General features: G+C 45.6%; 1 protein-coding gene across 2 annotated transcripts in view; it reads right to left on the minus strand.

The window, feature by feature from the left end:
- The window catches only part of LOC120940283 (collagen alpha-6(VI) chain-like), a 195157-nt gene that overhangs the window by 52371 nt on the left and 126174 nt on the right, over positions 1-16612 (minus strand). For both annotated transcript variants that reach the window (XM_040353050.1, XM_040353049.1), the window contains exons 37-38: positions 13957-14038; positions 6702-6865 (exon numbers count right to left, since the gene is read on the minus strand). In XM_040353050.1, coding sequence (XP_040208984.1) covers positions 6702-6865; positions 13957-14038 — 246 coding nt within the window. The remainder of the gene's footprint in view (positions 1-6701; positions 6866-13956; positions 14039-16612) is intronic.

A 16612-nucleotide genomic window follows, 5' to 3' on the forward strand; every position in this document is an offset into this window, starting at 1 on the left:
AAATCACATCGCAAAAAGTCAATGCTTTCGACGTGTACGTAAATTACGCCCAGCCCCATTCACGGACGAGTTATGAAAATGACGTAAAACGTGAAAAATTCGACGGCTGTCCGACGTCCATACTTAACATTGGCTGCGCCATGTTTTTGGTGGTTCATCTTTACGCCTGAAAACGCCTTACGTAAACAGCGTATCTTTACTGCGACAGCCGTGCGTACGTTCGTGAATAGGCGTATCTTGCTGATATACATATTCTAGGCGTAAATCAGCGTACACGCCCCTAGCGGCCAGCGTAAATAGACAGCTAAGATACGACGGGGTAGGAGACTTACGCCGGTCGTATCTTAGCAACATTTAAGCGTATCTCAATTTGAGCATACGCTTAAGTATACGGACTTACGACGGCGTATCTACTGATACGCCCGTCGTAAGTCTACCTGAATCTAGCCCATATTTTCACTGCAATTTTCCATGCGTTCGGAAAGATGTGAATAGAGCCTCATTGTTCTTGTGTAAATGCACCAAGTGTAGTAGGAGCACTTTTTTTTGGGCTTGTTTTTCCTGCGCATTGAGCAGCCTGTTGATTTTAATCGGCTACTCTACACATAGCAAAGTAGCTTATGGGACCATTTTGGATTGTTGTGATTTACACATTTTTTATTGCACGTTTTGCAGATTTTTTTTGCAGATTTTTTTTACATGCCATTAACAGTTAATGGCACGAAAAGAGTGACTACTAGTTCATTTTAGGTGTATAAATGGGGCCATACACTATAAAATCTGTTTGTACAATCGCTGTACAATCTTCTTTAGATTTACCAAAAAATATCATAGGCAGACACACCTATCTATCACTCTTTTTCCAATCAAGCAGGCCCTTGCACTACATAGTTGATTGTAGATCTTAGGCTGGGTTCCCACTGATACTACACGACAGTCATAAGACTTTCATCCTACTTTGCTCTGCGACATCAGTCCTACATCAGTCCTACATACATCCGACTTGAATGAACAGGATACTACTTTGATCCGACTTTGTGATAGTACGACTTTTTCTTTGACCAATCAAAACAATCCTAGAGTGAGATAAATTCCTTTTACTGCTGCTGTAATCACATGTCGGATGTCAAAAGTCGGATGGTAAGGAGTTTAATTACTTATGAGTGTTTATATATATTTAATCACTTTAGAGTGCCCTCTTTATCACCAATCACACTTTAGTAAGAGGTTCACTCTTTACATTTTAGGGGAGCAGCTTAGATTTATAGAGATTCATTTTTCGAATAACTAATTTGTCACGTGGCGCGGATTAAATTTTTTTACTATGAAGTAGGATCAAAGTCAGACCAAAGTAGTACAGGGAGTATTTTCAAAGTCGGACCGACTTGTGTTGGACAGGTTAAGACGGCTCTCATAGGGAAACATTGATTTTCACACGTGAAAATGCTCCCTGTACTACTTTGGTCAGACTTTGATCCTACTTCAGTCCATTGAATATCATTGAAGTCGGATCAAAGTAGGATCCTTGTCCTAACCATCCGATATTTGACATCATGTGATTACAGCAGCAGTAAAAGGAAATGATCTCACACTGGGATTGTTTTGATTGGTCAGATTATCACAAAGTTGGATCAAAGTTGTATTATGTTCATTCCAGTCAGAACTACTTCCTTGTCAGTGGCGGAACTACCGCCATAGCGACCCACGCGGGCGCTATGGGGCCCGCAGCTGAGTGAGGATCAGGGGGGCCCGGTGAGCCCCGAGTGCTGAGGAGCAGGGACCGATCTGTAGCCGAGCGCGGCCAGCACCATGCGTTCACGTGGGATGGACCCCCCGCGCGCGCTGAATCCCACCAGCAGCACTCCCCCCCCCCGCTCCTGTGAATACAGTGGTGAGTGCCTTATCCTGTTCCCCGCTGCAATGCCCTCTCTCCCGTCAGCAGCAACCCCCTCGCTCCCACCTTCAGCGGTAAGCAGCACTCCCGAGTGAGTCCCCCCCCTCTCTCCCTGTAATGTCCTGATCAGGATGCTCTCTCTCACCAGCAGCACGCGGCTCTCCCCATCTTCCCCCCACTCCAGGAGAGCTGATGACTAGTTTGACAGGTAACCTACTGACAATTCCGTTCGGTCTCCCTCGCCCCTGTCAGTTCAGTGCTACTTGCAGGAGCCCAGCAGAAAGAGCATCTCACTGTCATCCCCATCCATCCCATGGTCCTCGCGTCCACCCCACGGTCCCCATGTCCATCCCACGGTCCCCCATCCATCCCACGGTCCCCCCGTCCATCCCACGGTCCCCCATCCATCTCACTGTCCCCCCGTCCATCTCACTGTCCCCCCCCCCCCGTCCATCTCACTGTCCCCCCCGTCCATCTCGCTGTCCCCCCCGTCCATCTCACTGTCCCCCCCCGTCCATCTCACTGTCCCCCCCGTCCATCTCACTGTCCCCCCCCCCCGTCCATCTCGCTGTCCCCCCCGTCCATCTCACTGTCCCCCCGTCCATCTCACTGTCCCCCCCGTCCATCTCACTGTCCCCCCCCCGTCCATCTCGCTGTCCCCCCCGTCCATCTCACTGTCCCCCCGTCCATCTCACTGTCCCCCCCCGTCCATCTCACTGTCCCCCCCCGTCCATCTCACTGTCCCCCCCGTCCATCTCACTGTCCCCCCCGTCCATCTCACTGTCCCCCCCGTCCATCTCACTGTCCCCCGTCCATCTCACTGCCCCCCCGTCCATCTCACTGCCCCCCCGTCCATCTCACTGTCCCCCCGTCCATCTCACGATCCCCCCGTCCATCTCACGGTCCCACCCCGTCCATCTCACGGTCCCACCCCGTCCATCTCACGGTCCCACCCCGTCCATCTCACTGTCCCCCCGTCCATCTCACGGTCCCCCCGTCCATCTCACTGTCCCCCCGTCCATCTCACTGTCCCCCCGTCCATCCCACCATCCTCCTGTCCATCTTACTGTCTCCCGTCCATCCCACGGTCCCCCCGTCCATCCCACTGTCCCCCCGTCCATCTCACGGTCCCCCCGTCCATCTCACGGTCCCCCCGTCCATCTCACTGTCCCCCCGTCCATCTCACGGTCCCCCCGTTCATCTCACTGTCCCCCCGTCCATCTCACGGTCCCCCTGTCCATCCCACCATCCTCCTGTCCATCCCACCATCCTCCTGTCCATCTTACTGTCTCCCGTCCATCCCACGGTCACCCTGTCCATCCCACGGTCCCCCCGTCCATCCCACGGTCCACCCGTCCATCTCACGGTCCCCCCGTCCATCTCACTGTCCCCCCGTCCATCTCACGGTCCCACCCCGTCCATCTCACGGTCCCACCCCGTCCATCTCACGGTCCCACCCCGTCCATCTCACGGTCCCCCCCGTCCATCTCACTGTCCCCCCGTCCATCCCACCATCCTCCTGTCCATCTTACTGTCTCCCGTCCATCCCACGGTCACCCTGTCCATCCCACGGCCACCCTGTCCATCCCACGGGCCTTAGATATGATCGGCTGATTTGGAGTGTTGAGATAGAATGGGCCACCTTGGTGTGGTGTTGATAGTGTGGGTTGCTATAGGTAGGATGGCCTACTTTTAACTGGCAGTGGAAGGTTTGGGTGCAGTGGATAGTAAGGGGTTTTGTAGGTGGGTTTCATTTAGGCCCCTTCCACGGTTAACGCAATGTGGCCACTGATTGGAGTTGGAACTCGGTTTGAGACCATCTTATGGGAACCACTCCAGGAGGTATACAGCCGGAATATCACATCTATAAGGAGGTAAGTGCTCTGTGAGCCCACTGTTTGAAGACTTTTTTAGAAGATTACCAGAAGAACATCAGTTTTATACACGGAGATCACAGTTTCTCACCTATTAAGACATTTTGTGGTATATTTTTTGTTCATTGCACATTGCTGCAGTTATTTTTCTGTTATATATAGCACTTTTTGCACTTATAATTCTTTATTATATTACTATTGCGCTCATCATTTTACATTTCATCCATTTTTGCATACCACGGCTGCCCACTGCGCCACGCCACATCCCTGCTCCCTGCTCGGTGGCTCTCCTCTCCTCCTCGGCTGCTAAGCCTCCTGACATGTCAGTGTACGTAGGACATGTCAGTGTACGTAGGACATGTCAGTGTACGTAGGACATGTCAGTGTACGTAGGACATGTCAGTGTTAGTGTATGTAGGTCAGGTCATGTGTCAGAAACAACCTTGAAAGACATGCTAGTGTCCCTAAGAGCTTCCTTACATGCTAATCTCATGGAATGTGTAACTGACACGTCAGTGTGTGTGTGTGTACTGACATACACATAGACACACACACTGACATGCATACACACACACACTGACATACATACACGTCAGTGTGTGTGTGTGTGTGTACTGACGCGCACACACACGTAGGTCAGGGTATGTGTTTCAGGTAGGTCACACCGCGCCACTCCACCGCGCCCGCACCCCCCCATGCCGGCTTCGGGCTAAAGCCCCTAGTCTTTTTGCCACCTAGCAACGCCCCTGATCGCCGGCATGGTCTCCCAGCCAGGGGAAGAGAGAGGAGAGGAAGAGGCGAGCTGTCCGTATCAGCAGAGAGCGGAATTGCCCGCTGTAATAACTTTCATTAGAACTTCCAGTGTTCCCGGGGCTCATGTCACATAGCTCCACCTCTTGGTCCGGCACCTTTGATTGACAGAACGCCGGTCCAGTGTCGGACATGTGACGTCATCAAAGGCGCTGGGCTAAGAGGTGGGGCTATGTGACGATGAGCCCCGGGAAGACGGGAAATTCAAATGAAAGCTATTACAGCGGGAAATCCCGATCTCTGCTGATCCGGCCGGCTTGCCTCTTCTTCTGCACAGGTGAGGCTGTATTGGGCACAGGCAGGCCAGGCTGTATTGGGCACAGGCAATGCTGTATTGGGCACAGGTCACGCTGTATGGGGCACAGGCAGTTCAGACTGTATTAGGCACAGGCAGGCCAGGCTGTATTGGGCACAGGCAACGCTGTATTGGGCACAGGTCATGCCGCATTGGGCACAGGCAATGCTGTATTGGACACAGGTCACGCTGTATGGGGCACAGGCAGGCCAGGCTGTATTGGGCACAGGCAGGCCAGGCTGTATTGGGCACAGGCAGGCCAGGCTGTATTGGGCACAGGCAAGCCAGGCTGTATGGGGCACAGGTGACGCTGTATTGGGCACAGGTGACGCTGTATTGGGCACAGGTGACGCTGTATGGGGCACAGGTGACGCTGTATGGGGCACAGGTGACGCTGTATGGGGCACAGGTGACGCTGTATGGGGCACAGGTCACCCTGTATGGGGCACAGGTCACCCTGTATAGGGCACAGGTCACGCTGTATGGGGCACAGGTCACGCTGCATTGACACTAGGGTGGCTCTGGGGGGCCCCATACAACATTTTGCTATGGGGCCCTGTGATTTCTAGTTACGCCCCTGTTCCTTGTAATGTTTTTTTCATCCCAAAAATGTTAGGACGGATAACGGAGGAGCGTTCTTCATGAGACTGGAGGCTGAGGTAATGCCTGTCCTAAAAGATAGAGAAATCTTTTTTTTTTTTTTTCTGCAACAGAGGTACATTAATTGTATATTGGTACATAGGGAAGCTGGAATAAAAAAAAAAAGAAGTGAACTTAGCCTAATGGGTTTAACCACCCTGGCGGTATTCCCGAGTCTGGCTTGGGGTTACATTTTTGTGCTGCGATCAGTAACCCCGAGCCAGACTCAGGCTCGCCTCGCAGCATCCACAGGCAGTGTTTACTTACCTTGTCCCTGGATCCTGCGATGCATCCCCGCTGTGTGAGCGAGCGGTGTCCTCCTCGCTCAATTCACAGTGCCCGTGTGCCGCCGATCTCCGTTACCTGCGACGTTACGATGTACGGGGGCGGAGAACGGCGCCAAATTAAAAAAATTAAATAAACACAATACATACAGTATACTGTAATCTTATAGATTACAGTACTGTATGTAAAAAATACACACCCCCTTTGTCCCTAGTGGTCTGCCCAGTGTCCTACATGTACTTTTATATAATAAAAACTGTTCTTTCTGCCTGCAAACTGTAGATTGTCCAATGCAACCAAAAGTGTCCCTTAATGTCAAAAGTGATTTTAGAGCAGGTAGAAAACAGCGATAATAAATTATAATCACTTGCAGAATTGAGCGATAGCGATTTGTGGGGAAATTCGTCATAAAAAAATAAAAGTAATGACAGCGACAATTTTGCAACTGAGCAAATTTCGGTGTTTTTGATTTGATTACATTATTGAATAATTTTTATTATAATTACATTATTATTTGTTATAATTATTTATAGTTATTTATTATATTATAATTTATCATTTTGTTTTTCAAACTTTATCATATCGTCTACTAGACTCTTGTTTGGACAGATTTAAGTGAGTTATTCCTAAGAATTACAGGCCTACAATGTAAAACGCCAAATTTTCATGCAAAATAATTGTACCGCTTTTAGCATCTAAAACCAGAAAGAATCATACCGCCAGGGAGGTTAAATAAGCTGCAAAACTATTTCTCGAAATGCAGCTGTTTAATAATTAGACAACTGGTCTGCAGATGTCTTTTTTTTTTTTTTTTAATATTCACTTGGGATATGTTAGATGAGGATGAAATTCGCCAGAACTTTATTTTTGAAACATATTTGTGTATGTGCATGCTGATACATACCAGTGGTTTTGACCCCTGTCTCAGTCGATAGATTCACAGTCCCTGTAAATTCTGAAACAATATCACTGTCTGTTTCTTCCTCATAATAGTATTGTTCCACTTCTCTTTCTGCAAACTCTCCCATTTGTTCTGAGGGTTCAACTTCAACTTCAGTGTAGTAATCACTAAAGGGATATCACATTCAATGATTATTACATTGATGATCATAATAATTGTCATTACCACTAACGCATAAAATAATAAGTGGTATTAAACAATCAAATAATATAAAATAATGCTTTTATGAATGATTATTAATCACTTGAACCTGTTAAACTCTATTTTTGCTAAATAAAAATAGTATCGTATTTTTGTAGATGTAACACCATTCTTTTTTAACTAAGCCTTAACCCGCAGAACTCTATGTTTTTATTCAAAGAGTTTCTCATCTCATTCCATAGCAACTCATGTACTGTATATACTGTATATATATATATATATATATATATATATATATATATATATATATATATATATATATATATATATATATATATATATTGTGACAGTAGGAGCTACTGTCACGGTAAAATGGACAGTTTGCAGGACACAGGGTATGCACATTTGCTGGGTGCAAGACTACAGAGCATAGACTGCTTTTGCAGCTTTCTCCAGGGTTTGGTAATTTGACATGGGGCTCTGTAGTTTGGAGATTCCACAGTGTCTGGGGTGGGACGGGATCTCCAACCCTGTATCCAGACTTTGTTGATTACCAATCAGGTGAGCACAGCCTTTATAATGAGAGTGTGGGAAGACCTCATGGCTCCCAGTTGGAGACAGCTCCACCCTCCCGAGGAGTCCAGGCTTGCAAGGGAGAACCCAGAGTGTGCAGGTGTGCTGGAGTAGCTAGAGAAGCTGGAGTAGCTGGAGAGTGCAGGCTGCACTGTGAAATTCAGAGACCTGAGTCTGAGGTTGCTGACAGGAGTCAGGAGAGCTCCATGCGGGAGCCTGAGCAGTGGTGCTGCTGCTGAAGAGAGCCAGGTGGCTCTGTATTTTCATTTGCACTTTTGCATGTGCGAGCCAGGAGGCTGAACATACTTCCATTTAGTGATGGTGAAAATCCCCTGCGAGGGAAACCACTTTGTTTTCATCTCTGGAACTTTGTTCAACCACTTAAGGACCGCCTCCTGCACTAATACTTCGGCAGAATGGCACGGCTGGGCACATCAACGTATATGTACGTTGATCTTTAAGCCCAGCCGTGAGCCCGCGGGCGCGCCCCCGCGACCCGGTCCGAAGCTCCGGGACCACGGGACCCGCAGACCCGATTGCCGCTGGAGTCCCACGATCGGTCCTCGGAGCTGAAGAACGGGGACCCCGTTCTTCACTGTGGCGGTGTCATCGATCGTGTGATCTCTTCTCACACCTACAGCCACACCTCCCTACAGTTGTAAACACACATTAGGTGACACATAACCCCTTCAGCGCCCCCTGTGGTTAACTCCCAAACTGCAATTGTCATTTCCACAGTAAACAATGCATTTTAACCACTTGCTTACTGGGCACATAAACCCATTTCGTGCCCAGGCGAAATTTCAGCTTCCGGCACTGCGTCGCTTTAACTGACATTTGCACGGTCGCGCAACGTGGCTCCCAAACGAAATTGACGTCCTTTTTTCCCCACAAAGAGAGCTTTATTTTGGTGGTATTTGATCACCTCTGCGGTTTTATTTTTTGCGCTATAAACAAAAAAAGAATGACAATTTAAAAAATATATATATATATTTTTTACTTGTTGCTATAATAAATATCCCAATTTAAAAAAAAAAACTATTTTTTTTCTCAGTTAAGGCCGATACGTATTTTTCGACGTATTTTTGTAAAAAAAAAAACGCAATAGGCGACTGGTTTGTGCAAAAGTTATAGCGCCTACAAAATAGGGAACAGAATTATGATTTTTTTTATTATTTTTTTTTACTAGTAATGGCGGCGATCTGCGATTTTTATTGGGACTTGCGATATTGCGGCGGACGTATCGGACACTTTTGACACAAATTTGGGACCATTCACATTTATACAGCGATCAGTGCTATAAAAATTCACTAATTACTGTATAAATGTGACTGGCAGGGAAGGGGTTAACACTAGGGGGTGAGGAAGGGGTTAAATGTGTATCCTGGGTGTGTTCTAACTGTGTGGGGGGAGGGGGGTGACTGGGGGAGGTGACCGATACTGTGTCCCTATGTACAAGGGACACAGATCGGTCCCCTCTCCTCTGACAGCACGTGGAGCTCTGCGTTTACACACAGAGCTCCACGTCCCTGCTGTGTTTCCGACAATCGCGTGTACCCGGCGGACATCGCGGCCACCAGGTACACGCATCGGCTCTTCAGCGATGCGCCGGGACAGTGTTTACCCGCTGCGCACCCCCCAGAGGCGCGCGCGGGTAATGCACATAAAAGGACGTCTAAAGACGTCCACTTGGCACTTGAGAGCCACGCTGTTGACGTCTTTTGTCAATAGCGCGGGTCTCAAGTGGTTAAATGCATTTTTTGCTGTGAAAATTACAATGGTCCCAAAAATGTGTCAAAATTGTCCGAAGTGTCCGCCATAATGTCGCAGTCACGAAAAAAATCGCTGATCGCCGCCATTAGTAATAAAAAAATAATAATTGATAAAAATGCAATAAAACTATCCCCTATTTTGTAAACGCTAAAAATTTTGCGCAAACCAACCGATAAACGCTTATTGCATTTTTTTAAACCAAAAATAGGTAGAAGAATACGTATCAGCCTAAACTGAGGGAAAAAAATGTTTTTATATATTTTTGGGGGATATTTATTATAGCAAAAAGTAAAAAATATTGATTTTTTTTAAAAATTGTCACTCTATTTTTGTTTATAGCGCAAAAAATAAAAACCGCAGAGGTGATCAAATACCACCAAAATAAATTTTCTTTAATAAAAGTGGGTCAACAAGCCCTCAAAAGGAAACATTTGTGTGGGACTGTTCTCGCTAGCAGGTGCTACACTTGAGCTAATAACCCCCAATATTACAATATATATATATAGATCTACAGTATCTCCATCAAGGTTAACCAGTTAGCAACTGCCCTATAGACGAAATACGTCTACAAGGCGGTTGCTTAACTCTAGGAGGGCGTCAATGTACGTCCTCCTAGAATCGCGCTCCCGCGCGCCCTGTGGGGCGCGCACACAGGAGTCTCTGTGACCGCCGGGTCCTCCGGACCCGGCTGATCACGGATCACGGTAAATCGCCGCTGATAGCGGCGGTTTACCACGTGATCGCTCCGTCCAATGACGGAGCGATCACTAGTAAACAAACCGGCGTCATGTGATGACGCCGGTTCCTCCCTCTCCTCTCTGTACCGAACGGTACAGTGTGAGAGAGGAGAGGGGAGAGAGCGGAAGCAGCAGCAGCTGCTGCTGCTGCTGCGGGCTGGATCTGTGACACATGCAGTCACAGATCCAGCCATCGATCCCTCCCTGTGCAATACTCTGCAGTACCAGCCATACTCTGCAATGCCCCCACACTCTGCAATGCCCCCACACTCTGCAATGCCCCCACACTGTGCAATACCCCAAAATACTCTGCAATGCCCCCACACTCTGCAATGCCCCCACACTGTGCAATACCCCAAAATACTCTGCAATACCCCAAAATACTCTGCAATGCCCGCAATACTCCGCAATGCCCCACAATACTCCGCAATGCCCCACAATACTCCGCAATACCCCGCAATACCCCGCAATACTCCGCAATACCCCGCAATACTCCGCAATACCCCGCAATACCCCGCAATACTCCGCAATACCCCGCAATACCCCGCAATACTCCGCAATACTCCGCAATACCCCACAATACCCCACAATACCCCGCAATACTCCGCAATACCCTGCAATACCCCACAATACTCCGCAATACCCCGCAATACCCCGCAATACTCCGCAATACCCCGCAATACCCCGCAATACTCCGCAATACTCCGCAATACCCCACAATACCCCGCAATACTCCGCAATACCCTGCAATACCCCACAATACTCCGCAATACCCCACAATACTCCGCAATACCCCACAATACCCCACAATACTCCGCAATACCCTGCAACGTCGTCTATGGGGATTTTTAAGTAGCGAAGTTTGGCGCCATTCCACGAGCGTGTGCAATTTTGAAGGGTGACATGTTGGGTATCTATTTACTCGGCGTAACTTCATCTTTCACATTTATGCAAAAGAATGAAGAAAAAATACTAAATTTGCCAAATTCTATAACAGAAACAAAGAAAAATTATTTTTTTTTACAGAATTTTCAGTCTTTTTTCTTTTATAGCGCAAAAAATAAAAAACCCAACAGTGATTAAATACCACCAAAATAAAGCTCTATTTGTGTGAAAAAAAGGACGAAAATTTCATTTGGGTACAGTGTTGTATGACTGAGTAATTGTCATTCAAATTGTGAGAGCACCGAAAGCTGAAAATTGGTCTGGTTATTAAGGGGGTTTACGTGCCTAGTGGTCAAGTGGTTAAAAAGGCAGACATGACTGGTTTCCATCCTTACATCTATATAGAATGAGTCCTTGTTTAAAGGTAGCCTAATCTTGAATTGTCCTTTTGGTGACATCATGGTATGCCATACAGTAGTTACAGTGTTAATTCATTACATTTTCCTACCTGCTGGTATTTTATAGATACTAAAAAGATTTCATGCACTTGTATAGATTTATTATAATCAACTTGTTTAAAAAGCATTATATACTGTATACAGCTGATATAAAATCAGCATACAATACTAATATAAGATTCCCTTCCCTCAAAGGGGGGCTCTATATGGCCAAAACATATTTGTAAAGATGACTTCCTTTTACAAAGTGCCCTACTGTATATATACTCAGCATTAGGGATGAGCCGAACACCCCCCAGTTTGGTCACCAGTCATCTCTATGATCGCCAGATGCCCGAGCGCGATGTTATGACGTCACGCCGGGTACCGGAATGTAAACACAGCCGCAATCGTGGCTGAAAGCATTAGATCTGTGAATTTTTTTTCACGACCTAATGCTTTCCTTTACCTGTCACGAAGCAGTCCTATTACAAGGGATGTTTACATTCCTTGTAATAGGAATAAAAGTGATAAAAAAAAATATGTAAAAAAAGATGTAAACATAAAATAAATTAAGTAAAATAAAAAATAAAATAATAAAACATTTTTTTTAAACGCCCCTATCCCCGGTAGTTCGCGCTCAGAAGCTCTAACTCTAAATTGGTAACTTGTAAAAAAAATTAAGCAACCCCTATGGAGATTTTTAAGACTGAAGTTTGGCGTCATTCCATGAGTGTGCACAATTTTAAAGCGTGACATGTTAGGTATCTATTTACTCGGCGTAACTTCATCTTTCACATTATATAAAAAAATTGCGCAAATACTGTGCGAGATAAAAAGTTGCAATGACCGCCATTTTATTCCCTAGGGTGTCTGCTATAGTGTTTGGGGGTTCTGAGTAATTTTCTAGCAAAAAAATTATGATTTTTGCATGTAGGAGACAAGTGCCAAAATAGGCCCGGTATGGAAGTGGTTAATAATGCTTAAAGTGAAACAATAAAAGTGAAATATTCCTTTAAATCCTTTACCTGGGGGATGTGTATAGTATGCCTGTAAAGCCTGTAAAGTAGCGCTTGATTCCGTGCTTAGAACTGACCCTGCACAAAGTGTAATTTCTGAAGGAAAAAAAGTAATTTAACCACTTCCATACAGGGCATTTTCACCTCCTTCCTGCCCAGACCAATTTTTAGTTTTCTGCACTGTCACATTTTGAATGACAATTGCGCGGTCGTGCGACGTAGCTCCCAAACAAAATTGACGCCCTTTTTTTCCCACAAATAGAGCTTTCTTTTGGTGGTATTTGATCACCTCTGCGTTTTTTATTATATCTGAGGCCTCGTACACACGGCCGAGGAACTCGACGTGCCAAACACATCGAGTTCCTCGGCCAGTTCAGCACTGAAGCCGCCGAGGAGCTCGGCGGGGCGAGAGCTCCCATAGAACAACGAGGAAATAGAGAACATGTTCTCTATTTCCTCGCCGAGCTCCTCGTCGGCTTCCTCGGCCGAAAGTGTACACACGACCAGTTTCCTCGGCAGAATTCAGCCAGAAACTCGGTCGGAAGCTGAATTCTGCCGAGCAAACTGGTCGTGTGTACGGGGCTTAAGGCCTCTTTCACACTGAGGCAGTATGTGCGGTGGCGGTATAGCGCAGCTATTTTTAGTGGCGCTATACCGTCCGAATTGCAGCGCAATTGCGGTGGTATTCGCCCACTAGCGGTGCGGTATTAACCCCTGCTAGCGGCCGAAAAAGGGTCAAGGGTTAAGGGTTAATACCGTGGTGTCCCATTGTTTTCAATAGGAAGGAGCGGTGAAGGAGCGCTATACACACCGCTCCAAAGATGCTGCTTGCAGGAGATTTTTTTTCTCCCGCCAGCGCATCACCTCAGTGTGAAAGCCCTCGGGCTTTCACATTGAGAATGCAAGGGCAGGAGTATTTCAGGCTTTATTTATGCGTTTTTTTAGCGCTAAAATGCCTGAAATACGCCTCAGTGTGAAAGGGGCCTAAGTGATATGGTCGGCAAGCGGTTATATGATCAAGAACACATCAAATTTTCCTGTAAGAAAAGAACAAATAAAAAAAAAAATGTAAAAACACTTCCAATAATCTTCCATCCTCCAGCTGTGTGTGCTAAATGCAAGTTGTAGACCCATTATTTAAATGTAGTATTAAAAGTTTGCTTGTGTTTTACAAACCCTTAGAAATATCACTTTGGTATTTTTAATCACTTTGCCAAATTCATATTCAAACCTAATTGAAGACATTTTAATTCTGATGCTTAATTTTAAAGCAGCTATTCACATAACACATTAGTATTTATAATCACATTACCAACCTATACATATTTTCCTATAGCATAGAAAGTTTGGTGTCAGGAGTGCAGTGCACATACTAATATACTGCTCTGTACTTACAGTATATCACAAAGCCCCAAGTGACTAACAATTGCAAGGATTTCTTCTTCACTTATCCTCTTCTATTATGGTTTCATCTCAGATTAACAAAGTCGTAGAAAATCTTATGTGAAATATGCTTGATGCATAATCAAAAGCAGATATTCACTCATATATTTCCATGTAATGGTATTTGCATACTATTTGAATATTTTCATATATATATATATATATATATATATATAGCGTCTCAGTTTACCTTTCTGTAAGAGAGATTAATGAATCTCCGCGTCCTTCACATTCTGCTTGAAAAGCTGATCCTGGATAAGAGTTAATTTCACCTGAGCAAACAAAAATATTAAGTCAGCAAATGTAAATGGCAAATAGAAAGTCAAGTTGGTGTTGAATAATAAAAACAAAACAACAAGCAGATAAAATTTTAAGGGTCAGTAAACCACATAACACAGCAAGAGACAGGACATGCCACTGCTCATCTGTTATCAGTGCTGACAGCAAAGTGTTCAGCAACTCAACCTCATTGGGTCCAAAGTCATATTTAATAGAGTGAAGAATTCCAGCAATTTTGCCTGATTAAAAGAGCCATTCATTCTCAGTTGCACATCGACATATGTCTGTGCTTATTTTTTCTTGCAATATAAGTGTTATTAGGTTATTATGGTTATTATCTTGCATGATGGCACCAAAGCCAGGAACGGAATTCCTGCTTAAAACAGAGCAATGCAATTAGCAATATGTGCTCTGACCAATCAGCTCAGAGGTATATTAAGCTTCTGAAAAGAGAAAAAAAACAGAAGGCAGGCGCCACTTGATAAAAACTGTATAATTTTAATGAACAATAGCATCAAAACCCTCACTCTGAAAATTCTTTATGAAGGCATATGGGAGTCAAGTGAGATGTCCATCTCCGCTCGTGTCAGCAAACTCCAGAAGCAGTCTTTACTCTGTGCCGTGTGCAGAGGAGCCGATATTCTGTCCAACAGGTTACTTCCGGGTCTCAGGCAGCTACCCGAATGAGGCCTGGAGCGCAAGCTGCGCGTCTGTGCTGGGTACTGAGGCACGGCATAAGGCGGGATGACATCATGGACCTGATGCAACGCGAGCAGATGAAATCACAGCACACACCTTTTTCATGCTCGAAAAAGCTTAAAAAAGGTGTGCGCTGTGATTTCATCTCCTCACTGCTCATGCACCGAAACGCGTTGCATCACGGTCCGTGACGTCATCCCGCCTCACACCGTGCGTCAGTACCCAGCACAGACTCGCAGATTGCGCTCCAGGCCTCGTTCTGGTAGCTGCCTGAGACCCGGAAGTAACCTGTTGGACAGAATACCGGCTCCTCTGCACACGGCACAGCTGAGTAAAGACTACTTCTGGAGTTTGCTGACACGAGCAGAGATAGACATCTCACTGGACTCCCATATGCCTTCATAAAGAATTTTCAGAGTGAGCGTTTTGATGCTATTGTTCATTAAAATTATACAGTTTTTCTCAAGTGGTGCTTGCCTTCTGTTTTTTTTTTCTCTTTTTACATGCTCTGGAGTTCAGCTTCAGCTCCCCTTGCAAGGCAGCCCTGGGTATATAAAGACTGTTACCTTACTACAGAGCAACAGCTCAAAGGACAGTGTCCTATATTATATTACAGTGTGCGCCACTATCTTATATTAAGCTTCTGGACTGCCTCCCAAATGTAAAAAAAAAATTGAGAAAGTTGTTAAAGGGGTTGTAAAGGAAACATTTTTTTCCCCCTAAATAGCTTCCTTTACCTTAGTGCAGTCCTCCTTCACTTACCTCATCCTTCAATTTTGCTTTTAAATGTCCTTATTTCTTCTAAAAATGCTCACTTCCTGTTCTGTCTGTAACTCACCACCGTAATGTGAGGCTTTCTTCCTGGTGTGGAGAAAGCCTCTTGAGGGGGGAGGGGGGCGAGCAGGCAAGTCAGGACACTCTCTACTTTGCAGATAGAGAAAGGAACTGTGTGTTAGTGAGCGTCCTGACACTCCTGCTCGCCCCCTCCCCCCTCTAGAGGCTTTCTCCACACCAGGAAGAAAGCCTTGCATTATGGTGGTGAGTTACAGACAGAAGAACAGGAAGTGAGCATTTCTCAGAAGAAATAAATACATTTAAAAGCAAAATTGAAGGATGAGGTAAGTGAAGGAGGACTGCACTAAGGTAAAGGAATCAATTTAGGGAAAAAAAATGTTTCCTTTACAACCCCTTTAAGGTATTTATTTTAACACTAGGAGAGGAGACCAAGACTCAGACTCAAAAGAGTGAGGGGAAAAGGGTTGTAATGCCGCGTACACATGGTCGGACTTTTCAATGGGAAAAGCTCAGTTGGAATTTAGGACGGAAAAATAGAGAACCTGCTCTCTATCTAAGTCTGTCGGAAATTCCGACAGAAAAAGTGGGGAAAAGATGGGGAATACACACAGTCAGAATATCCAACTAAAAGCTCCCATCTGACTTTTTCTGTCATAAATTCCGACCGTGTGTACGCCACATAAGACATTCAAAACTCAGCAGCTTGCAGTGATGTCTGCAGGTTTGGTCCTTTTAAAGAGACAGACAAAACCTGAGAATGAGTCCTGAGACTACTATTTTCTGTAACCTGTAAACGGTTATCAGTTAAGTTCACTGGTAATGTCAGGAGCAAATGAGTTAAAGATGAACAGCGCCAGACAATTGGACAAGTTCTGATCTGATCATTGAATTTTGTGCTCAAGCACCTTAGCACTACATAGGAACTTCAGGAGGAGGATACATATAAGATGTTACTTTAATTCAAGAAGTAGTGCTGGCTATCCTGGCCTACCTTCACATTTAAATGGGACCACAAAAGGCTCATATTCTAACGCTTGCCTCTATGTATACTGCACAGGTGAACAACCCCTCAA

The sequence above is a fragment of the Rana temporaria genome, chromosome 5, assembly GCF_905171775.1.
Source record: "Rana temporaria chromosome 5, aRanTem1.1, whole genome shotgun sequence".
NCBI lineage: Eukaryota > Metazoa > Chordata > Amphibia > Anura > Ranidae > Rana > Rana temporaria.